Raw genomic sequence first — 26,230 nt, 5'->3', positions numbered from 1 at the left:
GGCGCCCCCGCCGAGCCGCGCGCGCCGCCCGGCCAGGCTTGGGCTGCGGTGTGAATGGAACTGCCGAGGCTCCTGGCTCCTCCTCCTCCCCCGCCGCCGGCCCCTCTTATTTGAGCTTTGGGAAGCTGGGGGCAGCCAGGCAGCTGGGGTAAGGAGTTCAAGGCAGCGCCCACACCCGGGGGCTCTCCGCAACCCGACCGCCAGTCCGCTCCCCCTTTCCCGCCCTCCCTCCCACTCATTCAGTCACCCACCCACCCAGAGCCGGGACGGCAGCCCAGGAGCCGGGGCCCCGCTGCCTCCTTGCCGCGATCCTGGACTTCCTTCTGCCGCAGGAACCGGCTTCCACGTGTGCCCCGGAGCCGGCGTCTTCTCACTCGCTCCGCTCCGGGCCAGGGTGCTTTCCGCAGCCCGAACAGCCGGGGCTCCGGGGCCCGGGTGGCATCTGGGGCAAGTTAGGAGCGGCCGAGTCCAGTGCCCAGCATCTGCAAGGCCGAAGGAGCGGCGGGGCGTCCGGGGCTGAGCCGCAGCAAATGGGCTCTGACGTGCGGGACCTGAATGCACTGCTGCCAGCGGTACCCTCGCTGGGTGGCGGGGGTGGCTGCGCCCTGCCCGTGAGCGGCGCCGCGCAGTGGGCGCCAGTGCTGGATTTTGCACCCCCGGGCGCCTCGGCTTACGGTTCCTTGGGCGGACCCGCGCCGCCGCCGGCGCCGCCGCCACCCCCGCCGCCGCCGCCGCCTCACTCCTTCATCAAACAAGAGCCGAGCTGGGGCGGCGCGGAGCCGCATGAGGAGCAGTGCTTGAGCGCCTTCACCGTGCATTTCTCCGGCCAGTTCACCGGCACAGCTGGAGCCTGTCGCTACGGGCCCTTCGGTCCTCCTCCGCCCAGCCAGGCGTCCTCCAGCCAGGCCAGGATGTTCCCCAATGCGCCCTACCTGCCCAGCTGCCTCGAGAGCCAGCCGGCTATTCGCAACCAGGGTAAGCAGGCCGGGGAGCGCCCCCTATACGCGGGGTGGTGGCGCCGGGGCTACCGTCCCGCGCTGGCACTCCCCTGTCCTACCCCTTCCCTGACCCCAGCGCTTACCCGGCTGCCTCCCCAAGGACTGTGTGGATAGCGGAAGCAGCGGCTAAGGGAGAGGAGGCCCGGGAGAGGGAGAGGGAGTATGTGCCGGCATAGGCCCCCGACATCCTCCTGAACCAGGAGCCGGACTGGTTCTCGAGAGCCCGGGGGTCACCTGGAGCCCCTTGCACCCCGGGAGATTCCGGGACTTAGAGTCTCTGTGGGAGTGGGAAGGGGGAACGGGTGTGGTGTCTGGCGCTGTCTCGTCTCAGGAAGGTGTTTTGTGATTCAAGGCACCACCAAACTGTTAGGAGGCACTGGACCTTTTTAGCTTTTAAATTGAGGGACCAGCACGGGTGTGCAGCCGGTGTTCCTACCCTGAGCCAAAATGTCAGGAGCCGCTCCAGCCCCTAATACGGTGATGGCACACATTAGACGTGTGATAAGTATCACGGAGCAAAGAACGAGGCAAGGAACCCGCTAGCAAGTAAACAGTGGCTTTCCTGGAACCGTGTCCCTATGGTAGTATAAGAAGCGGATGTCTCCTGGCGTCCAGCTCAGGCGGCGTCCATGAGGGCTCCAGGGCTGGAAGAGAACTCTGTTTATCCTATTTCAAGCTGTGTGGGACCGGGTCCTCCCTACCGTAGGGCCCAAGCACAGGCCCTCCTTTCAGCGCGCCTTGCCTCCTTCTTGCCGTTAAACTCGGGGCTCAGATGAGGAAAGATTTTTGCAAAGCATGGGAGTTAGAACAAGAACAATTTACTTGCCCACTTCAGTCGGTGTACACATAGGGACACAGCCAATAGTTTTCTCATCCCTCTCTGGCGACTGCACACCTACTCCCCTCAGGAACTAGCTGGAACAAATCGTGCAGAGCCCCTGTAGTTTGTTTTACAAATTTATCCTAATTGGACTTCTGTGCTGTGTGAGAAACTATATCAATTTGAGTTGATTCACTATTTTAGGAAACGCCTTGCGAATTCAATGGCGGAGGGTTTTGCTGGAACAAAATTTCCCGCTAGCTTAGGGACTGGGATGCTTCTGGAATGCGTGGGATGGGAGAAGTAGAGCGTGGACAGTTTGCAAGAGGTGCCAGGGCTTCCAAGGCACTGAAGGGCTCTATGCTTCCCGAAGATTCCTGCAACTTCTAAAGGAGTCTCTTCAGGCGGTTCCTAACTTAACCCAGCCTGGAGCACCTGGCTCTCCAGAAGCCCTGGTGAAATCGAAACCGTCTTCCCTTCTTCGTTCAGGGAATCTGGGATCTGTGTTTTGAGGAGCAACCGCAGGCAGGCTCACGGGGGCCCCTCCACTCAAGGTCTTTCTAAGTGAAGTTCTTGATTCGCCCCAAGGGATGTTGGAACAAGTCGGTGTCGATTCAGAGGCTTGTGTTCTCTGATCGTGTCACCTCTAATTAGCAGGTTGTTACCGTTTGCAAATCTCCAGGTCTCAGTTTCCCCATCTGTAAGAGGAAAGCTGAAATGGGCAACTTGGGGGCTGGGCCTCACCTGAAGTTCTGTGCCACTGGAGCAGAAATCCAACTTTCCTCTGACTTGGGGTTCTAAATTCAGAAGGCAGGAGACCACCTAAAATTGACTGGACCAGAAACCCACAAGACTGGCAGGCAGGGGTGTGATGTGAGTCTGTGTGTGGATGTGTGCTCTTTGCAGAGTCTGAGAAGCCATTTGGTCTATTTCTGGGGCTCAAAATACTACCATGCTGTTATCATTTATTTGAGTTCATCTAGATTCTGTGATGACTTTTGGAACCAGGGCTCTCTCACTTTGTTTGGACCCCTTCTATAGGCAGGTCTGGTGCCTGGGATCCCATCAGGTTAGCATAGGGTTGGGGGGCGGTGAGACTGTGGGCTTCTTAGCCAGCAGGCACTACATTTAAGGGAAACGTCTGAATTCCTGTCTAGTAGGTAGGCCCAGCCGCTGAAGAGATAAAAGTCTTGGGAGTTGGGACCAGGATTGGCAGCTGGAGTTCTCTTCTCGACTCTGGGAAAACCCAGTGGAGAGCCAGCCCCAGACATGTACCACAACCTGTAAGGAGGTTCCTGTCTGTGAATTTAGGTTTTTCTTGCACTGAAAATGTAAAACGGGTCATGCTTGCCTGGCTGTTGGGACTTACTGGGCAGCTGGGAGGTGGGGTGGGAATGTCAGAAGCTGCTCAGCCCTGGCCTCGGGAATCCTGAGATTCTAGATTTATCCTCTTGATTTCTAGTGTTCCTGTGGCTCCCCCCAGGAATGCAGGGCCTAGCGGTGTGTGTGCGTGTTGGGAGAATCAGGGGCATCAGCTCCTTCCCTAAAGTATGGGAATGGCCATCAGCAGACCCAGGCCAAACTCCAGCAGAGAGGAGTCAAGACTCTGAATCCCCGTTCCTAGACAAGGCTGCCTTGCCGTGGCCCACACGAGAGGACAATTGGCACCCTCTCCCACCCCCCTCCAAGGGATCATACCATCACCTCCCCATTTTTTTTTATAATTTCTTAAATAGTATAGGTGGTTTCCTAATATCATAAACATTAACTCGGCAAACATTTGTTGAGCCTCTACTCTGTGCAAGGCACTGGGAAGTATTAAGACAGAGTGCATCTTTTAAATATCTCACAGCCTGATGGAGAAGTTGCTTATTTCTGGATGACAAAATCTAGGCTCTAAGAGATTATGTGTGCAAGAGGTCCCTCTGTGGCAGAGCTGGGACTCGAACCCAGACCATATTAGATTACTTCTACCTCCTTTTCCAGGGGTCTTGGCCCCTCTGTTGAGATGGATTTCCTTTGCTCCATTGGATGGGCACTGAACTAATTAATAGTGGTCTGGGCATGAGGGCTCATGGTTTGTAAGGGCAGTCAGTAGTGGAGTGAGGACTGGGGTAGTCTCAGACTTAATGCGCAGGGGGCATCACCAAGCCACCCTAGGTTCAGTGCAGAGACCAGCTCTAGAGAAGGGCCAAGGGCACTTCTCTTTGAGTCACTTGAGTATTTCGTTGGGGGACAGATTTTCCCCTATTCTGCCACAGCTGTGGAGTCATCATTTCCAGCCTTCTGACCCCCTTCCTAACTGAGCCTCCATTCTACCCCTCAGCTCTCAGGAGGCCCGGCGGCCAGGCGGTTCCTGGGTTCCTCCAATGCCTCGAGCAGGGGAAAAGACGCGCAGAGCGTGTCTCGCCTCTCCTTGCGGTCAAGGTTGCACTCCATTCCCTAGCACGGACTAACCGTGGGAAAAGCGCTACCTTGGCGGATTAGAGCCTCTCCCTCTCGGGCATGTACAAGGAGCCTTTGAATACGCTGCTCTTTTCGCCAACAACTGTCCCTCCCTAGGTCCCCGCCCCCATGCTCTCAACGCCTAGACCAGCACGAGGCCCCAGGACAGCGCGATCTAATCAGTCCCGCGTCGGATAAGCTTCTAATTAAAAGAGCCCTCCCTCCCCTCCGCTGACGCTTTCGCCTCGGCCCCTCCGGGGGGGGGGGTCTTGAGGGAGGGGGTTGGAGGCTGGCCTTTGTCCCCGGGTCTTCGTGTCCTGTAAGGTGGGGGGCCTTGGGAACCTCGCTGGACGCGGAGCCGACGCGGCGGGTGCGGGAACTGCAGCCTGCAATCCCACAGTTGGCGGAGCCCGCCTTCAAGAACAGCACCGTGCCCTGGGCCACAGCTTCTACTCATCAGTTCAGAAATGGAGAAGGGTTTGTCTAGGGACAATTTCTTTGCGGCTTCTGTTTCTCCTGTTTAAAAAAAACTTCTTTCAAAATTCGGCCTTTTTTCTGCAAAATGTGGCACTGAGAGCCAAATTTCGTTGGTAAACTGACAGGCCTCAATCAGGGCTGTGCCTTTGCTCCCAAAAGGAGGCCCAAGGTTCTCACCCAGCCCTGACAGCTAATGGGGCGGGGGGTTATCTTTGCCTACTTAGCAGGCGATAGATTGAGGACTCTGGGGTCATGCAAATAATAAAAGCTTCTTAAGTTGTCAACTTGTGGCACCAAGCAGTGTTCGAGACTTGGCCTGCCTAGTACAATCCGGTAATTGGGACCTGTACCCACCCTCTTCCCCACTCCACTCCAACACGTAACACTGCCCGGTGTGGGTAGGAGAGGCTGGGTTTTTGTTTTTCTTTGGGGGGTTATGTTTCAAAGATTGGGGTAATGGTCTCCTTCCTCTTTCCATTCTAAGTCTTCACAGACACTTGTCACAGAGCCTCTGTCACGCCTGGGGCAAGAGTAGGGGGTGAGGGGCCTTTTCACCCACCCACTCCCCCGAAATTGAATGGAGTTTGGAGATCCAGTGCAGGGACTGGGTGGGGGTGGGCTGGCACTGTGGCCCTGCATGAAGGCTGTGTGAGCGTCAGGGCAGATCTCATTCACCTCCTGTCCTGGACCCTCAGTCCTGAGACTCTTGGGGACTGCGTGTATAGAAGGAGGGAATCCCACTAGTCAGTCTGTTCAGGGTTCCAGGACTGATCTTTATCTTAGCTGGAGGATGCTTTTTCCCCAGAGATGGCAACAGTTTCCCAAAAGCTGGTGAGGAATAGATTTAAAGCAATTTAATAACAATTACAGAAAGAGATTACATTTTTCAATCAAGACACTAATCAAGACTTTTTTTTTTTTTTTTTTAACCCAGCCTTCGGGGAGTTGGGGAAGAACACAGTTGCCCTTAGTTTTTCCGCAGGGAAACTGTAGCAAGGGGCCCGGGCACTGCCATGAAGGGAAAGGGAGGTACAGTCCGGCACACTCTAAAACAAGCGCCCTTCCCCGCCTGGAGCGCAAGGAACGTGGCCCCCACAGTGGTAGAGTTAGGGACGCACTGGGTGCGAGTTGGGTCCGAGGGGGTAAGGAGGAGGGCATAGGACAGAGGCCGGCGGGGCCATCTGGAAGGGCCTCACCAGCTTTCCTGTCGTGGTGTAGGGTCGCGCAGCTTCGGATAACATTACTCGGTAATTACTCTTCCCATTTAAAGCCCATGCCGTTTAACTGGCTCCGAGTAATTAATGAAAGTTGGTGCGCGGTCCCCTGATTTACGGCTCCGAGTCAGCTCGGGGTCAGCCGAACAGATTCATTTCGCTCGCCCGCGCTGCCCCGGAGCAAGAGCCGCGGTGTTTGTTTTTGAAGAAGAACTTTCTCTGGCGAGCGGTTGGCGGTTTTCATACTTCACTTGCCCGAGGTTCGGCTCAGAAGCAGAAGGCAAGGTGGAAGAAGACAAGGGCGTAAATGAATTGGAAAAGGCGGGGAGGTCAGAGTTTTTCTTGAGAAAAGGCGGGGAGCCGCTCCGAGGTCACACATTTGGGCTTGGACCAGGCTCCCCGCCGAAAGTTCTGGAGACCGGTGGGGTGGCATCACCCTATGCTGGGGTTTCGAGTACGGGGGCCAGGCGCTTCTCTACCCTGGTTCTGCTTCAGAATCACCGACCCAGTCTCACCCCTGACGCTGTGCTTCTCTCCGCCGCGCTCGCAGGATACAGCACAGTCACCTTCGACGGGACGCCCAGCTACGGTCACACGCCCTCGCACCACGCGGCGCAGTTCCCTAACCACTCTTTCAAGCACGAGGACCCCATGGGCCAGCAGGGCTCTCTGGGTAAGCAGGCGGGAATGAGGTGGGGTCCTTCTCTCTTTCTTCCATGCCACTCCCGTCCCCATAATTTCCAAACCACAGCAAATCGGGAAAGGGAGAAGAGGACATCTAAAGGGATTTTTAGAAATAATCAGCCCAATCTCACTCAATTTAAAAGAAAAGATTGAGTTTTGTCCCGCCCCCCCCCCCAAGTATGTTAGGGACAGCTCCACTCAAACAAGCCTACGAATATGTCTACGTGTTCTACGAAGTGGCTAATAAAGGACTGTGCAGTGAGAAGCTGATTAGCTCCTTACGATCTGCACGCCCTCTCTCGGCACGCGCCGGCATCCAGACCCCTTGCCCCCAGTTTAGCCGAGGAGACTAGCTGGGGATGCTCTCTGTCCCAGCCCCTGCCCTCGGCCTCGCCCCGCGCGTCCCCACTCCCACCCCGAGCCCTTGGGGCGCGCTCACCCCGCTCTCCTCGGCTCTCCGCAGGCGAGCAGCAGTACTCTGTGCCGCCCCCCGTCTATGGCTGCCACACCCCCACCGACAGCTGCACTGGCAGCCAGGCCCTTCTGCTGAGGACGCCCTACAGCAGGTAGGAAGGCGCTCGCCACGGTGTCTGGGGCGCGCGAGCCGGCGGGAGCGGGAACGTCCGACGCGGGCAGCCCCGACCGCGGGCATGCAGGGTCCTGGAGGCAAAGGACACCTTTAGCTACTTAAAGCAAATTAAAGCAGATCTCCAGGCTCTGATTTGAAAGAAGTAGGTTTCCTCGTCTCCTGGTGTTCTTGGTTTGTTTGTTTTTTTAAATATAAATGAGGGCGATTACTGTTTGAGCTGAAGAAGAGTGGGGCTTCAAGAAGTTATTTTTTAAAGGGCTCCTTATTTTTTAAAGTCCTTTTTAAAGGACTTGAACTCGCTCGCGACCAAAGATTAAACATGGACTCGACTCGCACTCCGGTCTTCTCCCGTCTCAGCCCCCTCCTCGCCCACTAGCCACACGGGCCGGCCTTCTCTGGGAGTAATTCGAGGGCGCGTACACTCTGACCGCAGCCTTCTCCCTACCCCTGTGCCCCAGAGTGTCCCGCTGCGGCGGCGCTCGGTGGGCGTGGTTCCCAGCTCCAGGCTCCGGGCAGGGACCGGACCGGACTGTGTGCCGGGCTGCGGTCGGGTCGCAGCAGCGTCCTCCGGGGACACGGCTCCAGCCCGCGCCCGCCCTCCTTCCTGTTCCTGGGAGGCAGAAGACCAGCTTTTTTTTCCTTCCAAGCTTTTTTCCCGTCCCTTGTGCGTTCTCCCGGCTCTCCCTCCACCCTCCACCTTCTTTCCCCCAAATTTATTCTTCAACTTTGGGTGAACTTGGCCGGCATCCCGCTTCTCCGATAGCGTTGCCTAGTAACTGGTGCACACACCGGCGAGCGCGGGGCTGGAAGGTGGAGCGGGGGGAGGGAAGTGGCCGCTCTCGGCCTTCGAGGCGGGGGATTGGGCGCGCATTACCTCATATTCCGCCCCTCCCCCTCCCCCCACCCCGGTGCTACGGGGATCCTGATACCGACTGCCCCCAAATGCATCTCCATCCTCCCCCCTCTGCTCGAGGACCCGGGGCTGACGTCAAGGGAAGGAGGTAGTGAGGTAATGAAGGAAGGAAAAGCGCCTGCCCTGGGAGATTGGGTGGGGGGAATGGCCGCGCCTGGGGGACTTCTTAGTCCCACAGGTGGAGGAGGGGAAGGAATCTTCGCTCCCGAGCGGGCGGCTCATCCCAAAGGCCGGGTGTGCTTATGAACTTGAGCCTGGAACTGGTCTGATTCCCCTATCCGGTGGAAGTACAGGGTCGAGCCCCTTCTATTATGTATGCTTGAGACCCACGGACTTCGGAAACCTTTCCGTTTGATGGGAAAATCCGGCATACCTAATCGGATCTTGGATTCGAGATCACTCTTTTTTTTTTCCTTTCCTTTCCTTTCCTTTCCTTTCCTTTCCTTTCCTTTCCTTTCCTTTCCTTTCCTTCCCCTTCCCTTTCCCCTTCCCGTCTTTCGTCTTTCTTTCTTTCTTTGAGTGAGAGGAAGCAAAGAAATGCACAAAGGTTGTACAGAGAGAGGTAGAATGACCACACCTTGTCGTCTTCCTATTCATTCTCACTAGCTAGAATCTAGTTCTGTTCTTTGGCACAGCGGGCCCAGTGTTCAGCCCCAAGCTCTCTGTTTCTGTGCTTCCCCTTGGTGGGTCAGTCACTGGAATGGGTGTAGAACTCACAGCCATTCTCTGTTGTGGACACCCCTAGCCCCACCCCAGCAAAATTGTGGTGGCAGGGTCATCGTCATCTTTGAGGAGCTGCTCCTGCCGGTTGCCAGGGTGGCATTGCTGTTACTCTGGTAGCCATTGGGGGCGCAGTTGGAATGGTTCCCCATGGAATGACTTTCGCCCACTCCTCCCTCCGTGGTTCCTGGTTGGTGTCTTATCCCAGGCAGAGAGAAAGACCTTGATGCTGCTGGAGTGAGTGTCATTTAGATGCACTGGGATACCTCCATGGGGCTTGGGGACTGGGAGATGTTGGAAGGGGACCATCAGAGGGGCTGAGCAACCTAGAAAGTGAAGAAGGTGGGGATGAAGTGATCACAGCCACTGGTTTCATAATTCTCTGCCCCTGTGGTGGATTCTGACTTAGTGCTGAAATTGTGGTTGTCTTGGATGTAGGAAAAGTCACTTGGGTTGCATTTTATAGGTGAAACTCTCACATTTTCTAATCCAGCTTTTGATCGGCCACTGTATAAAGCAATTTTGTTAGGTTCATCTTTTGGAAATCTTTGCTTATCCATTGGATCTTTTTTCTTTTCTTTTCTTTTCTTTTTTTGCCATTTATCCATTTTTGAGAGACAGAGCACAAGCAGGGTAGGGGCAGAGAGAGAGGGAGACCAGACTGTCATCACAGAGCCCGATGTGGGGCTTGAACTCATGAACCATGACATCATGACCTGAGCCCAAGTCTGACACTCAATAGACTGAGCCACCCAGGCGCCTTGGATCCTTTTTTGGTTTTCATTTTTATATTTATGTTACAAATATACCATTTTCTTCTGTTAGAGAAAAGTTCTTTTTTTTTTTTTAATGTTTACTTATTTTTGAGAGAGAGAGAGAGCAGGGGAGGGGTGGAAAGAGAGGGAGACACAAAATCCGAAGCAGGCTTCAGGCTCTGAGCTGTCAGCACAGAGCCCGACATGGGGCTCAAATTCATGAACCTTGAGATCATACCCTGAGCCCAAGTCGGAGGCTTTACCAACTGAGCCACCCAGGTGCCCCATGTTAGAGAAGATTTCTAAGCAATAAATCTCCTAAAAAAGGATTTGGGACCCCTGTAGGAAAAAAGTCTGCTCCCTTGAATTTTGTACTGTCTTTGAAATTCCATTCACCCTACATTCATAACATTTTCAATCACTTTTCAAAGATCAGATACAGTAATAATGATAGAACAGACAGGTATAGGATATTTTAAAACTGGTCATATGCAATTACTGACTGCAGTTACGTCATTTCCTTTTTTCTTACTCCTAAAAAAAAGTTTGAGAGGGTACCTAAATGCTTTTGTGAATGCAGTGTTTGAAAAAGCATAGGAAACAAGACTAAATTTTAATCACTTAGTGGCTTAACTTTTGGGTTTTAAGATATTTAGTGGTGCCTCTATTGGCCCCTGGCTCCATTCCCTTTCATCTAAAATTGGGACCTCCTGGGAAAGGCTTGCTTGTATTTTGTTAGCCTCCTTGAACTTGACCCCCTGGGGCCGCCTGCCCAGCCTCTTCCCCACTGCTTTCCAAAGCTTCTGTCTCTCCAGTCTTTAATGTAGTCTCCCTTCCCAGAATAAAATCAAGGTAGTGGTACATACACTAATATTAAATAAGCAGTGCACAATATGTATTTGCTTTGAGGAAATTCTCAAAATTCTCTCCTTGTTATACAAGTCTTTTTCCTCTCTCAGGGAACAGATCTGGGGAGTTATGTGTGAACATTTGTGTGTAGATGTGAACAGTAGTGAATAGAAAATGCTCACAGTTAACTTACGGGAGGTGATAGGAGATGGCTTTTCCCATCCTCTCTGCCCCCATATGAAGATGGGTGGAGTTCTGTCCAAAGGTTACAGATTTTGGCTTCTCCGTAGGGGCCGTGATCACAGCTGGGTGAACCATGCATGAGTCCTTTTAACATAATGACGAGGATTTATTGCATGCTGACTGTGTGTTGCTGGGCACTGTGCTAAGTGCGTCACTCAGTTTACTCATTTAACTTCTGATGACTTTGTGAGGTAGGTACTCTAATCTTTATCCTACTGAAGAGGAAATAGATTCAGAGACGCAAAGTAACTTGCTTTGGTCACACAGCGAGTCAGAATCAAGACCAGGACTTGATCCTCAGTCTCTCTGACTTCAAAACCCATCTGTGCTCTGAATCACTGAGGGATTCCAGACCACCAGCATCCTCCACCTGGAATACTCCCCTTATACAATCTGTGCCAACACTGTTGCTGATAAGTGTGAAGAGCAAATGCTTATATAGACTTACTTCATCCAGACACCATTCTAAACACTGTATCAGGATTGACTTCTTTAATCCAGATGATGACTTTTTGACCCATTTTATAGAGGAGGTCCTGGGAGGTGAATTTGCCCAGTATGACACAGTAAGGTCCCTGATTTCAGGTAGTGAGGTTTCAGAATCCATCCTCTTACCCAGTGCACCCTGCTATCTCTCTTGATGAATAAGTGCCATTTTCTTTCCAAAGGTGGCATCTGTCCGGGGCCTCAGTAGAGAAAGGTCTTTATTTTCCAGTAATGAAAGAAATCCCATTATCCATTAGTTCTACCCATAACTTTCAATAGAAAGCCCTTAATGGATTCAGGGCAGTTTTCTCCCTGGTGAGTGTCGTCAGAAACAGACTTTCTCCTGAAGCGCTCATTCAACAAAGTCTGTCTTTCATACTTCAGACACCTCTAGCTTAGCCTTTACTGCTGGGGTGAACTGCTGGGGGTGAAGTTCAGTCAAGGCACCTAAAGACCTTTCTCCCCATCCCTCCAGACCTAGAAGGAATGACCGCTTGTAGGGCCACTGTGATTGTGCTTGCTCACGGGCAATGTTCCAGGAGTGGTTGGACCCCATGCTCTCCTGAGGGGAGACAGTAGTAAAATTCACACTCACTAAGCACAAAAACTTTCCCTGATTTCTGCCTAAAACAGGAAGCTAGCTGGGCCTTCTCTGCTCACGTCCTTTGAATCTTCTTCCATAAGGCCTTCTGCCTCTTCTGCTGGCTGACCTCAGTTGAGCCCCCGATCTCTGACTATGCCCAGTTCATGGGTTGATTTTCACAGCTACTTGTGAAAAGGAGTTCTGTGCCCTGTGTTTGAAAAATCCTCCTCTCCACACTATTTTTTAAAAGATATTCTAGTCCTTTCCCTTTCTTCTTGCTCTTTTATTAGGTTTGCATATCCTTATTTTTTTTTCCTGGAAGTTTATTTATTTATTTTGACAGAGAGAGAATGAGTGGGGGAGAGACAGAGAGAGAGGGGGACAGAAGATCCAAAGCGAGTTCTTTGCTGACAGCAGAGAGCCCCATGCAGGGCTTGAACACTGGAGCTGCAAGATCATGACCTGAGCCGAAGTCCAAGTGGGAAGCTCAACTGACTGAGCCACCCAGGCGCTCCTGCATATCCTTCTTTAGCAAATCTGCTACCAATTTAAATGAGGATATTTCCTTTTGCCCGTTACTAGGTAAAACTGCTCCCAATTTGGGAAGCAATAATTACTGATTCAGATATTTTTAATTGAATGTTGACAATTCAGGGGCGCCTGGGTGGCTTAGTCAGGTAAAGTGTCTGACTCTGGCTGGGGTCATGACCTCACAGTTCGTTGAGTACGACCCCCACATGGGGCTCTGTGCTGACACCTGAGAGCCTGGAACCTGCTCTGGATTCTCTCTCTCTCTCTCTCTCTCTCTCTCTCTCTGCCCCTCCCCCGTTCACACTCTCTCTGTCTTTCAAAACTGATAAATAAAATTTTTAAAAAGTAAAAAAAAATTTAAATGCTTGAATGTTGATTCATGAGCGACGAAGTTGACAGTGGAGGCTTTTACCAGCAGATTGTTTTTCATGTGAGAGAGACTTCCATAGCAGGCATAGAGTTTCTGGGGAAGCCAGGTCTTTGGGAAGTGCACTATATGCTAGTTAGGTGGGCTTTCAACATAGACATGTGCCAGAGGACAGCTCATGCCCAAGGAAATAATATTATATTCAATAACACTTCTTTTCACTTGCGAACATATGTACATTTACATGGTGTACAAGTTTCACTTAAGACAATACTGATATTTGTTTCCCACATAGGTAGTCATGAAGACAGAAAGGTGAAATGGTTTCCAGGGGTGGGCAGTATCAAAACCAAAGACTTGAAACGGACTTGTCTCCAGGGAGGGGGAAAAATCTAGTTTCAAATATTCCTGCAACTCTTGTGCTGACCAAGTGTTTATTAATAGAAGTTGAATCCCCAGTGGGTTTTTCTTTGGTGAACTGGTGAGCTGGAGAGAAATAACAATACCAAGAGATTGACTGTAAAATAATTATTCACCAGGGCCTGCTGGGCAGAAATTTCTCAACAGGCAGCCTCTATGGCGCCTTGGGGGGAAGAACGCAGGAAAAGGGCAGTGTGGAAGTCTGGCTGCAGCCTCTTTTCCTGAGCCGTGGTTATCAGGTAGAGAGGTGAACCCACAGGGGCCTCTCTGTTGGTGCGGGACAGGCCTATTGCAGCAAAAGCTGGACATCATGAATTCTGATCACAGATGGCAGTTATATCTGCATTTTTCTTGGTTGGTGTTTTCTTTTCTCATTCATCCATCCATTCATTCATTTTTTCCGTCAGTCTTCTGGGGGAAACTCTTTACTTCCACCAAGGTGCTACTTTGCCAGCTGGCAACCATCTGGCAGAGGAAACACTGGTCTTAAACAGGTTTGTCAGCTCCATTCTACTGGTGACATGAATTTTTCTACCTTGTTCTGCTGAATATATAGTAAACACTCTTAAAGATGAAAATGTACTTGAATTACACACACATTTGAAGAGCAGAGGAGTCCCAGTCCAGATACTAGCTGAGGGCTTTCTTTCCTCCTTTCTTTTTGTGTGGAGGTCGAGAACTCAGTAATACTGGAGTCCAGGCCAAAACAAACTCTATATGATCTACTACCGATTTCCTTTTAAGTTCCTCTTTTTGCTAGGACTGACTTCCTTTTATTTTACTCCAACTTGCATTAATCCCAGTTACAGAAGGTTTTTTCCTCTCTCCCTTGCTTCCAACTTCAAACATTTCTTACATAGGAAACAAGGGGCTTTAAAAAAAAGTCTACTTAAAAAAATATAAAGGATACCATGACTTTTGGAATATATTTTGGCAGCCTGCAATTGCAGAGTTCACTTCCGAACAGGGTTAGATGGCGAGCTGAAATGCCTACGTGACCACTGTGGTTGCTTTGAGCCAAACCACCTGCTTATCTGATCTCCTCTGGGAATGAGGTGGTCAACACCTACAGTGGTTATTTAATAATTAGATGCTTTATTTGTCAGAGGCCATATATTCCTTGACCAGCACTGCCTCTTTCTGTGGGTTTTCACGATGAAAGCTGGGTGTTGACCGATTGCCCAAAGAGATCAGAGCTGGAGCATGCTTGGGTCCAGTATTTTTAGCTCGGGTTCACATTCTGTCTCCTCCCCAGCAGAGGAGTTATTGTCATTGCTGTCATTGACTTCCAGTAAAAAGGTGGTGCCAGCCAAAGCTGACGGACGGAACCACTGAGGAACTTCAGCCAGCAGAAGGCAGGATGTGGTTAAAATTGTGCTCTGATCCTATCACTGGACTCAGGAAACCTATTAGTAGGTTGGGGGGGTTCTAAAAGTCCTTCTCCCCTATTGGCCCATCCCATCTTCTCTCCCTTCAAGAGGATTTGCAAGCTGAGCTATCAGGACCACTAAAACAAGAAGTGGGGCTCCTCCTGCAATCTTGGCATAGGATTCTTAGCTGAAAAGGACATGTTGGGCATCTTGCATGTTTTAACTTTTCTGGAGACAGAGAAAGTCACAATGCTTCCTGGAACATGTTCTCTTTCACCTCCAGACTTGTCTGTATTATTATTGTATAATGATTACTATTATTTAAATGGTAGACGATGAGCTTAGAGGCCAAATAATGCCAGGATGCCTTCAAAGGGATGTGGCAGGTGAGGTGGGAGCGTCAGGCAGGCCAGCATCAGGCATGTCTCTGAGCCTCAGTCTTTCTCTGATAAACGGGGATCATCACTGTACCTGTGGGGCATATTGGGGAATGTGTGAAAAGTACTGTGAAAAATTTGATAGATTAGGAAAAATTAAAATTTATGATCTGTATAGTCTTCAAAGAGCCATTTTTAGGGCTTTACAACATCCCTGTAAAGTTAGAATGATTGAGATTAATATTTCCATTTGGCAGATGCGGAAACTGAGGTGCAGTGAGCTGAACTGATTGGCTCAAGGTCTTAAAACTTACCGAGCAGCACTGTCCAATAAAACCAATGCAAACCATATTTATAATTTGGAATTTTTTAGTGGCTGCATTAAAAAATAAAACAGTGAAATTAACTTTTAATACATTGTATTTAATTCAAAATAGTCAAAATCTTATTTCAGCGTGTAGCACTAGCCACATTTCAAGTGCTCAATATAGCCTTGTCTGACTAGTAACTATCTTATTGGGGCAGTATGGAATATTTATTAAGCACACACTAGGACAATACATACACGGAAGACATAGACCGAATATTTGAGAAAATTTGCTTTCTGGGGGCTGAGAAAATGGCCTTAAAAATATTTTCTCTTTGGGGTACTTCCTGATAGAGACCCTTAGGAATCTACTGGACTACTCTTTAAGTCTGTGAGAAAATTCCTAAATCATAAAGTTAGATATTTGGGACTCATTAACCCATGTGCATAAACTTCTGTTCCTTGTCTTGCTTCCCAGCTCTCTTGAAAATTATGGTCTTAGTTTTATGCAAGGATGAAATAATTTCAGAAAGACCCCACATCCCAATAGGGCCTAGGAAAATTGTCAACCGGAGCTGAGTGATTTTAGTTGGTGAACAATTTTTTAAAAATCAGTGACAAAAATACAGAGCTGCCTGGGGAATACAATGCCTGTTGGCTGAGATTAATGGCGAGATTAATAAATGGATTGCTTGATGAAAAGGCGCAAGAGAACAAAAACCAGTAGAGATTGTGGAGGAGGCTGCTTATTAATGAGCTGTCAGCCCAAAGAAAGTTCACGAAACTCTTCTGTGTTAAATGCAGCAGGGCTGGCACTTCTAATAAAAATTGGGGTCCTTCAGGAATTAATTACACCAGCCTTACAGCAAGAATTTGTGGAATTGCGAAACGGTAGTGGCACAGACCAGCACGGGCCGCTACTGCAAATGGAGAAGCTGCAGGAGAAACTAATCATGTTTTTTCATTGATATGTAGGATATTGTAGTAGCATAATAGCCAGTCAGACACGAGGATGAATGATGGGGCCCAGATAGACACTGACTAATGAAAGGACACATAGTTCGAGTTTGAAGTCACTTCACGTTTCATATGTAAAATTCCCTCCTGGAATCTGATTTTCCCCTTATCCTGTGTGCCCGCCACGAAGGAGTTCCAAATCATTTTCAGAGTGATTATGTGAACGGCAGAGGGACTGGGCCATGATTTATCAAGCTATGCCTAGAGGGAGCACGGTGTCCATTTATTCCAAGTTGCTGCAATCTCCCTTACCCCCTCCACAAGTTCCCAGTTTGGCTAGCCTGACAATACCTTCTCTTAATTAAAATTTGGTGTTGCCCCTGCCCAATGAAGCAACCCAAAGGCATGCCATGACAAGACAGAGATTGTCTAGGTTTGGGGTCTGATACCGCAGAGTAGATACTGAAAGCTTCTCTCTCTTTGCCGTGAAGGTAGAATGAAGGTATTCCTCTGTAATGTGTTTAGACCAAGGGTTCGCAGACAACCCATTCATCTCTAGGTCTCAAATTTCGTAATTGACCATGTCGGTTCAGGACTAAATGTATTCCTATCACAGCTTGGTAATTAAGGAGATTTCTGCTCATTGATTTATGTGCCGGTTTTCTAGGAGTGAGATAACTATAAGAGGAGAGGAGAGAACAATTTTTGGTTGGTTTACATGAGAGTGTACTTTCTCCTGTGGAGTCTTAATGTAAACGATCAGAGATTGTTTTCCTTCTTAGAACTTTCTAGAACAAGGGCTGGGGCCTTTTTTTTTTTTTTAACTCCATTCAACTTGTACTAGGGTGATAAAATTTCTAGAGAGTGATTCCTTCAGTTGTGCATAGACTTTATCATCCTCTTCCTTTTGCTTGTCACATCCTTGAGTATTAGACCATCCACCACACATCACTCTTTGACTTTTTAGACCCTCATAATCCACATGATACTTATCCTTTTGATTAAAACAACTTAATGGCCTTTTCACGAATAATTAATCTGCCATCTTTTTACTTTCAGCTCCAGGCTTTTAACTTTAATGTTGAGTTATCCAGCCTGTGTTGCCTTTCAAGAGTTCTACTCCCTTTAGCCTCTTCCCCTGAAAGGTTTAATACCTCTTTAGAAACTTGTGTTTGCTGTACTCAGGTTTTTAAAAGGCTTCCAGATTACTCTCACATCCTTTCTGCTGTGTGTGAAGTGAATAACTGTGCAGGAATCAGTGGGGTGAGGTGAAAATCGTTTCAGACTCCCATATTCTGTCATTTTGGAAAACATGAAGGCTTTCGTTGCAAAATAAAGGTAAACCTCCATTGATTTTTGAAGAAATAGCTGTATATCTTTTTGTAATTATGTGTTTTTAACTCTGGATGTTTTTCTAACAGTGACAATTTATACCAAATGACCTCCCAGCTTGAATGCATGACCTGGAATCAGATGAACTTAGGAGCCACCTTAAAGGGGTAAGGTTTTCTCTGTTCCATGGCCCTTAAAAAGTACACCTGCTTGAACCGTTTTAAAGGCACTTATAACTCATGAAGAAAGTGCAGCTTTAGAATAGTCATGGCTCTCTGTAGGATTAAAATACTTCCCTCCCCCGGTTGGTGGCTTGTGAACAGTATTAAATTTTCAGGAACATAAAGAGGGGATTTTTGTATGTGTCTGGAACAAGGGATTGAGATTATTGAGAAAAACGCAATGTGTCTTTTATTTATTGAATGTTTTAGAATTCTTCACAACTGTGTCAGTTCAACCTCATTTAATGTTTGTTTTGTTAATGATATCACAGATGTTAACTATTACGTTATCTTATTGAGACATCCTTTCAGTTTATAATGCCCAGGATCCAAATTCGTATTTGAGCGATGAAGATTTGGACACTATAGAGTAAGATGTGCTCACACCTGGTTGTACCAAAAGGGTTTCTTCCTGTTTGATATACAGTCACAATAGGGAGAACACAGCACAGGCATGGGAAATGCTTTGCACCTGAATATTTAAAAGGGCAAACAGGTGGGACTTGCTTCCAACAGCACAAGGATTCACTTTTCATTTTCTAACAAGTCTAAGTTGACGGCATTAGGATAGGACTCTAGTGAAGATATGATATGACATTAGGATATGACACTAGTGACTCTAGTGACATCCCTGTGATGCAGTAGGTGCTCTTCTAGGTCACCTCACTTAATCTTCCTGACAACATTGTAGGGCTTAGGTATTGTCACCCTGTTTTCCAAATAAGTGAATCAAGCTCAGAGATGTACATCATTTCCCATGTTCACATCATGTTAAGTGGTACAGCTGGGATTCCAAGTCTGGATCTAATTCCAAAGCAGAGGCTCTTTCCAGCCTCAATGTGCTGCCTTCCACCCCACCAGCAACCCAAGTGGCACTGGGGATTAAGCTCAACACTCTGGACTAGACAACTAGTTTCACATCTCTGTGTATTAGTGACTTTTCATTGGATTCTGGGATCTGGGGGGGCTTGCTAGAGCCACGCATGCTCCATTCCCCATTCCCCACCTCTTCTTCTCTTCTAGAGTTGCTGCTGGGAGCTCCAGCTCAGTGAAATGGACAGAAGGGCAGAGCAAGTGAGTGGATGATGCGATGATGGCAAAGCCAATGATGTAGGCCTTGTTGACTGGCGCCTGGGGTGATGCAGGAGTTAGGATTGACAGTGGGTAATCAGGGTAGCGTTGGAGTAATGGGATGGGAAGAATCTCTCTCCCTCTCTCTCTCTCTCTTTCCCTCCCTCCCTCTCTTCCTCCCTTTCTCCCTCTTATTTATCATTGACATATTGAGGGCAAAAATGGAGGTGGTGACAATTCTCATCAACATACTCCTAGAAAGCAATTTTTACAATGATGCAGCAGGAACCCTGTTCATTTCCTCTGGAATGTTTTACTAAATACTAAATTTGGAGTATTATACATATTCCTGTTAGATCAGTCAGATCTTTCAGGCATACATAACTTTCTTTTTCTTTATTTGCTTTTAAATCTCTTAGGGAGAACTTAATTTTTACCCCAAGTCTGCCAGAATTCTTGCAAAAACTTTTTTTCATTCTCAACATCTGTGACTTCCCAGCGCTATAGCCTGCACCCTGGGACATTCCCGTAGCTCTTTCTTTTGATTTTATTTTCTGGAACCCTGGCACCGGTCTCCCTCTTCTTATCCTTCTTTCTTTTGTTTACTCAGTCCTGGCTTTTGAGTCACCCTTCAATGATCAGCAGAGTTGTTTTTGAGTCTTCCAGGAGTTACTGTTAGATCCTTCTCCCCACGTCCTCCCCCAATTTTTCTATTTTATCCAAATCTCACCTTTCTCTGTCTAGACCCAAAAGTAAAAAAGCCCATTGACTTGAAACTTTCATCTCCACACTTCCATCCAAGGGGCTGCTGACAATTTCAGCATTTTGTCCTTTAGCTTGTCTGATGTCCCTTGGCTTCTTGCTCTCACCCTTTCTTTCTGGACCCTTTCTTTTTCTTCTCTCTCCCATTCTCAGAATTCAGAAACTGTCCCCAAATTAAATGCCAAGAATAGTCAGAACATGATTGTGAAGTGAGCAGTATGTTTCAGTTTTTAAAATTCTTTGTGCTGGAGTACAGGGTTTGTTTGTTTGCTTGATTACAAAAATGACAGATAAGGAATCTTGGCATGTGTTTAACTCTGGGTCTTCCCATAGTAGAGATAATTTTGATACCTTTTAAGGTCTTTAAACACATGATATTAGTCACTTGCTGGGGAATCAGAAGCTATATTGTAAGGATGAAGCACAAAGTGAAGTTTGTTTTGTTCAACCCCATTTAAGAAAAAAAAAAAACTAGAAGAGTTTTTATTTGTCTGGTGCTTGCATTTTGGAAAAGGAGTTCTGAAACCAAAATATATTTCTTGAATACTATTTTTATTCAGAAAGCTGAATGAAAAGGATAAGATATCTCCTATAGGTAGTCCTACAGAGGAGCAACTCTTTGAAGAGCAAAAAAAGTTTCAGTTGTCTAACTTACTGACATCTTCTTTCACACTGGATTTATCCCTTTAGAACATATTGTAAGTCAACCAATGCCTGTTTCCATTTGTGATTTGTGCCTTATGTGGATGTTAACATTATTGGGCCTTGTGTAAGGGTCTTTTGATCTCATGACAATCCTAAGATTCTATGGTATGTCCATCTTTCAGATGAGGTGGGTGGAGAGACTAAGCCAGGTAATCCAAGTTCACACAGCAAGTAAGTGGCAGAGCCATGTTGGAATCCACTTCTCTCTGAGTCCAGGGTCTGAGCCCTTGATCAGAGTGTCTTAAACTTTTTAGATAGTGACACTTAAAAAACCTTTTACACCAAGATCCAGTATACACACATGCACACACACATACACATACATTTTCATAAAACAGTGCTTACCCTTACTCCAAGCTGTGCATGCTGATGTTCTCTACTGTATTCAATTTCATTTTTAAAAATGCTTCTTGTGATGTGTAGATTGATTTTACAACCCACTGATGTGTCATGACCCACAGTTTGCCTCTCTTATGGCTCTTAAAAATGGCTACTCCTTAGTTCTACCCTCCAAGCCCATGAATTGCCAAGAACTGAATTCAGTTGAATTCAGTTATTCCAGTAGAAAATTGGGCTTTTGTCCGGGGGAGACACAATCTGGGTTGGTGTCATTCTTCTTTCTGATGCCATATTCACTTACTTTTGTCACGGTACGAAAACACTGTTAATATGGAAAACACATTTGAATAAAGATATTCCATGAAGAAAGATAAATAACTATTTTTTATTTAAACTCACAGCTAGTGTCTTGCCGCTGTTTGAAATCAATGGTAAGAAGAATCATGGTGACACCATAGATATATAACAGAAAAACTGGAGGTTTGACTCCTGTTTTGGAGAAAAAAAGATAATTTCCATATCACTTATAAAAATGTAGTATTATCAAATTTTTTATTAAAAAGATGTGGACTTCAGAATAACCCCCATTAAATATTTGTTCATGTCTTTTTTTTCCTTGAAAATTTTACTTAAAAAAAAAAGAACAGGGCTTTTCCCTGTGTCCTAACCAGTTCCTTGGAGACATCTTTCATTAGATGTCAGGGAGCAGTGTTATTACAATGGTTGGGGATGGGATTTTAGGGAGAGTATGGGCAAGATGAGATGAAAACATGATATAATGGGGAGGAAGGGATACTCTTGACCCTGATTTACTCCTCTCTCTTCCTCTCTCTATTCATTTTCTTATATCTGTGTGCCCATTGAAATCAGAACTACTTTTATGACTTCAAATGGGAGAGTATTGTATTTCAATTTAAGTCAGAGAAGGTACTTTATGAACCCACTTTCTTAACTCCGACCCTTTTCGTCACTCACAAATGAAATTAGATTTTTTTAAAGCGGGTCACTGGGAGAGAAAATTGCCAGGAAAAGCATTAGTCTACCTTTATGAATAATTCTGTTTATGAGGCCTTTGTGTTGCCTACTTTTTATTTCTTTAAAAATCTTTCCTGTGTGTTCCTAATGGATGCTGAATTCCTAAAGCTGCCCACAAGCCCCAGCTACTCCGTTAGTCTGTTTTGTCTCTTCTGAAGAAAATATCCTACAAAATGGAGTAACACATCAACCTTGACTGTGGTCCAAGTTATTAAAACAAGGAAGAAGTCACTCTCCAGGGAGCTGGGCAGGGGGAGTGGGAAATCGAATACAATAGAAATGTTGAAGGAGTGCTGAGAAAAATGAATGTCCCTTTGCTGGTCCAAGAAGTTCACAGACTGTTGGGAACACACAGTATCTGACCTGTGGATGGTTGAAAGGAAAAATGAAAGGCTCACGATGAGTGATGGATGTATGGTGAAAACAAAGCTGTGCATTTTGGTAGGGCCAAGGCTGTCGAATCTGGAGAAAATCCCCGCTAGACATGGTCTCATCCCTGAGAACCTGTGCCAAGAGAGATAACTGTCTTCTCTGGCTGGGAGTTCCAGTACACAGCCCAGCACCTTCCCATTCCAGCTCATAAACATAAGGTACTCGTCCAAGAGATTTACTTCTTGAAAATAGATAGCCTGCTTTTAAGTGGCTCCTGGAGCTCAGGATGTAGAGGGAAGGTAGAGAGAAGCAGTTCTGTGAATATCAGCATTCTTGAGTGAAATTCTCCAGCTACACCCCCAGCAAAACTTTGTTAATTTCTTCTTTTAAATGGTTACCTTTATGCCAGGGAAAGTGGTTCTTTGCTTTGATTTGGACTCCACTAGGATCTCCTAATGGTACTGCCGGCACAAACATGGGACTCCTGGGTCAGCAGGATGGGGATGGAGACTGATTTTGAGTTGTGTCTCTGTTCCTTGCATCTGGAGTGGACTTGCTTCTTTGCCCTCACTTCTCACTTCCGTGCTACTTCTTTCTTCCCCATCGCCTCCTTTGCTATTCGCCTTTCCCACCCTTTTCTCTTTGGCCATATATTCAAATAATGTATTAATTTTTTAAATTATTGAAGTAATGTTACAAATTATGGAACACTTAGAAAATACAACCATACAGGGAAGGAAATTAACCCCACCCCCAATATTTCAGATGAAACTACTGTTAATGTTATGTTGCATACACTTTTAGACCTTTTTCTATGCAGACATATACATTTGTATCCTTTTCTTTTTTTATAACAAATGATTGGGCTTCAGCTTCTGTAGGACATTGCAAAGTTCTGCGTTTCAATCATCAAGAGAGCGTTTTTGAAAATATTCTCAACTTGTTAAAAAAAAAAAAACTTCATTTAAAAAACTATTTGGGTCACGATCTCGCGGTCCGTGAGTTCGAGCCCTGCGTCTGGCTCTGGGCTGATGGCTCAGAGCCTGGAGCCTGTTTCCGATTCTGTGTCTCCCTCTCTCTCTGCCCCTCCCCCGTTCATGCTCTGTCTCTCTCTGTCCCAAAAATAAATAAACGTTGAAAAAAAAATTAAAAAAAAAAAAAGAAGATGAAGTCGGATTTCAGCCTGTTGATAAGGGTGTGTGTGTGTGTGTGTGTGTGTGTGAGCGTGTGCATGCATGCAAGCACACATGAGCACATGCATGTGTGTGGGGCTGTGGGTGTTGGAGGGGGAGAAGTATACTATCATTTACCCAAGAAAAAAATCATAACCTCCAACTAGGAAAACATCGACATAGAAGCTACGCTAGTAAAAGGCCATCCATATAAATGCTTCTGTGAAGTGAGGGGCTGTTGCATGTATCAGTAGGGGTTTTTATTTTTCTTATTAAAAGTGAAAATTTTCATTTATCCTAGCTTTATTTCTTCTTAAAAAATTTTAAATGTTTATTGAAAATTTTTTTAATGTTTATTTATTTTTGAAAGCGAGACAGCACAAGCAGGGAGGGGCAGAGCGAGAGGGAGATACAGAATCCGAAGCAGGCCTTTGACTCAGAGTTGTCAGTACAGATCCCGACGCGGGGCCCAAACTCACAAACCCAACCCCGAGATGATCTGAGCCAAAGTTGGGTGCTTAACTGACTGCGCCACCCAAGCACCCCAATGTTTATTTATTTTTGAGAGAGACAGACAGACAGACAGACAGCACAAGCAGAGAAGGGGCAGAGAAAGACGGAGACACAGAATTCAAACCAGGCTCCAGGCTCTGAGCTGTCAGCACAGAGCCCAACACAGGGCTCAAATTCACAAGCCATGAGATTATGACCTGAGCTGAAGTCGGATCTTAACCGACTGAGCCACCCAGGCATCCCATTCTAGCTTTATTTCTAACTCTTCATTTTAAAAGCGAAGCCACAGATACAATGTTCTTAAGGCTAAGATGGTACTTTATCAAAATGAAAACAACTTTTCCCCCCTTGATTGTAAAAGTAACACAGGCTTACTTATGTATTTAAAAATTCAGGCCAGCACCAAAACATTATAGAGGAGAAAAGATATCTCTTCTCTCACCACCCAATGATAACTAATTTTTCAATGTATTAGGGTGTGTTTGCATCTGCAAAGAGAAACTCCTGGAAACATTTACTGAACTAGTAACTGTAGTTGTATCTGGAAAGATTAGAGGGAGAGAGAGAAAGCCTGATACAGGTGTGTGTATCGGTGATCTAGGAGGAGATAAACTGGAGGCATTTGTACGAAGACACTTCGTGGAGTTTTGCTGCAAAAAGGAGCAAAGAAATGATGTTATATATAGCTCAATGAGGATAGAATGTCAGGACAAAGTGGTTTCTTATTGTTTTGCTTTATTTCACTTATTTATATTTAGAGAGAAGTACCTGCATGCTTGTTTACCAATGAGAATGATCAAGAAGAGGGAAGAAGTTATTGGTGGGAGAGCATAGAATTGCTGGAACAGTGTCCTTGAGAGAGAAGAGGCTCCATGGGAAAGTGGTGACTGGTTAGCTAAAAGCTGGGATAGTTCATCTAGTAACCTTGATTTGCAAGGGTTCTTTGTTGATAAGAATATTAACCCTTTATATGTCATATGCACTTCAGGTATTTCCTCTGGTTTGTATTTTAATTCTTTTAATGGTTTTATCTTTTCCTTGCAGAATTTTTTTGTTTTATGGTAAACATTATCAGTTTTACTGCTTCAGGTTTTTGGCTTTTATATCATGCCTAAAAAGATTTTTCCCATCAGGGCGCCTGGGTGGCTCAGTCTGTTAAGTGTCTGACTCTTGATTTCAGCTCAGATCTTGATCTCATGGTTCATGGGATCAAGCCCAGCATTGGGCTCTGTGCTGACAGCATGGAGCTTGCTTGGGTTTCTCTCTCTCTCTGCCCCGCCCAACTCACATGCCTGCACGCTCTCTCTCTTTCTCTCAAAATAAATAAACTTAAAAAAATTCTTTAAAAGATTTTTCCCATCTCAAGATTTTAAAATTTTAATTGTTTATTAGTATCTTTTTGGTTTATTTTTTAATTTACCTTTTTACATTTACATTTTGTTAATGTTTGTTTATTTTTGAGAGAGACAGATTGCGAGCAGGGGAGGGGCAGAGAGAGGGAGAGACATAGAATCTGAAGCAGGCTCCAGGCTCTGAGCTGTCATCACAGAGCCCCATGCGGGGCTTGACCTCAAGAACTGCGAGATCATGACCTGAGCCGAAGTTGAATGCTCAACCGACCAAGCCACCCAGGTGCCCCTTACCTTTCTACATTTAAACATTTAGTTCATCTTACATTTATTTGGCAACTTGATTCCACCTTGATTTGTTTCTAGAAGACTAGCCAGTATTCCCAAACTATTTTGAATAATCCAGTCTTTCCTCATTAACTTCAAATATTACTTTTATCAATCCTTGGATCCTATCAAATTCCTTGGGTCCATTTCTAGACTCTACTCTTCTTTTGATCATTCTGGTTCTTTTTGTCAAGCTATCATACTGTTATAGTCTACTTAAATATCTGATAGAAAAGTTTACTAGCATTGTAGATCTTTTTTCAAACTAATTCTGGCTATTATTTCTTGTTTATTCTTCAAGATGAATTTTAGATTTACCTTGTTAATTTCAAAGTCTTTGTCAATATTGGTTCATTAATGGTGACAAATGCACTTATATTAATGTGAGATGTGAATCAGAGAGGAACCTGGGTATGAGATATATGGCAACTATCTGTATTATCTTAGAAAATTTTTTGTAAATATAAAATTCTAAAATAACAAGTTTATTTTTAAGTCTTAATTAGAATTTTGAATGGATAGTTTAAAAATTAACTTTGGGGGCACCCAAATTTTGGTGACTCAGTCAGTTGATCATCTGACTCTTGATCTCAGCTTGGGTCTTGATCTCAGGGTCATGAGTTCAAGCCCTGTGTTGGGCTTTGTGCTGGGTGTGGAGCCTACTTAACAAAAGTAATTTTGGAGATGATTGACTTTTGAAAAAGATCTAACCCTTTCTTCAAGAGCGTGGATGGTATTCCTCAACATTTTTTCAAGTCTTGTTCTGTGTCAGATGTGTCTATTTTGAATTTCCTCCTTTTCAAGACTTTTAGCAGTAATGCTCTGGCTCCGAAATCTCTTTGAGAATGAATGTGATTACACTCATGAATATAGTACAAGGATTTTCTTTTGTTTCTTCACCTTGAAATCCTTTGTTGTGTTACTAAC

At 46.3% G+C, this 26,230-nt stretch overlaps 1 protein-coding gene across 3 annotated transcripts in view; it reads left to right on the top strand.

Annotated features, from left to right (window-relative positions):
* Nucleotides 1-530: 530 nt before the first annotated feature.
* WT1 (WT1 transcription factor) overlaps nucleotides 531-26,230 on the top strand; it is a 48,313-nt gene continuing 22,613 nt past the window's right edge. The window contains exons 1-5 of one of the 3 annotated variants that reach the window (XM_047072245.1): nucleotides 4,731-4,740; nucleotides 6,505-6,627; nucleotides 7,102-7,204; nucleotides 17,527-17,604; nucleotides 18,682-18,732. In XM_047072245.1, coding sequence (XP_046928201.1) covers nucleotides 4,731-4,740; nucleotides 6,505-6,627; nucleotides 7,102-7,204; nucleotides 17,527-17,604; nucleotides 18,682-18,732 — 365 coding nt within the window. Of the gene's footprint in view, nucleotides 976-4,730; nucleotides 4,741-6,504; nucleotides 6,628-7,101; nucleotides 7,205-17,526; nucleotides 17,605-18,681; nucleotides 18,733-26,230 lie in introns of those variants that run through there. The other 2 variants (XM_047072244.1, XM_047072246.1) reach the window with 2 other exon arrangements.

This window comes from Lynx rufus, unplaced genomic scaffold (assembly GCF_022079265.1).
Source record: "Lynx rufus isolate CCGP_SWC_20201006 ecotype Redwood Valley unplaced genomic scaffold, mLynRuf1.p SCAF_9, whole genome shotgun sequence".
In the NCBI taxonomy this organism is placed as follows: domain Eukaryota; kingdom Metazoa; phylum Chordata; class Mammalia; order Carnivora; family Felidae; genus Lynx; species Lynx rufus.
The sequence above is the reverse complement of the archived record's forward strand: the minus strand, read 5'-3'. Positions and strand labels throughout refer to the sequence as shown.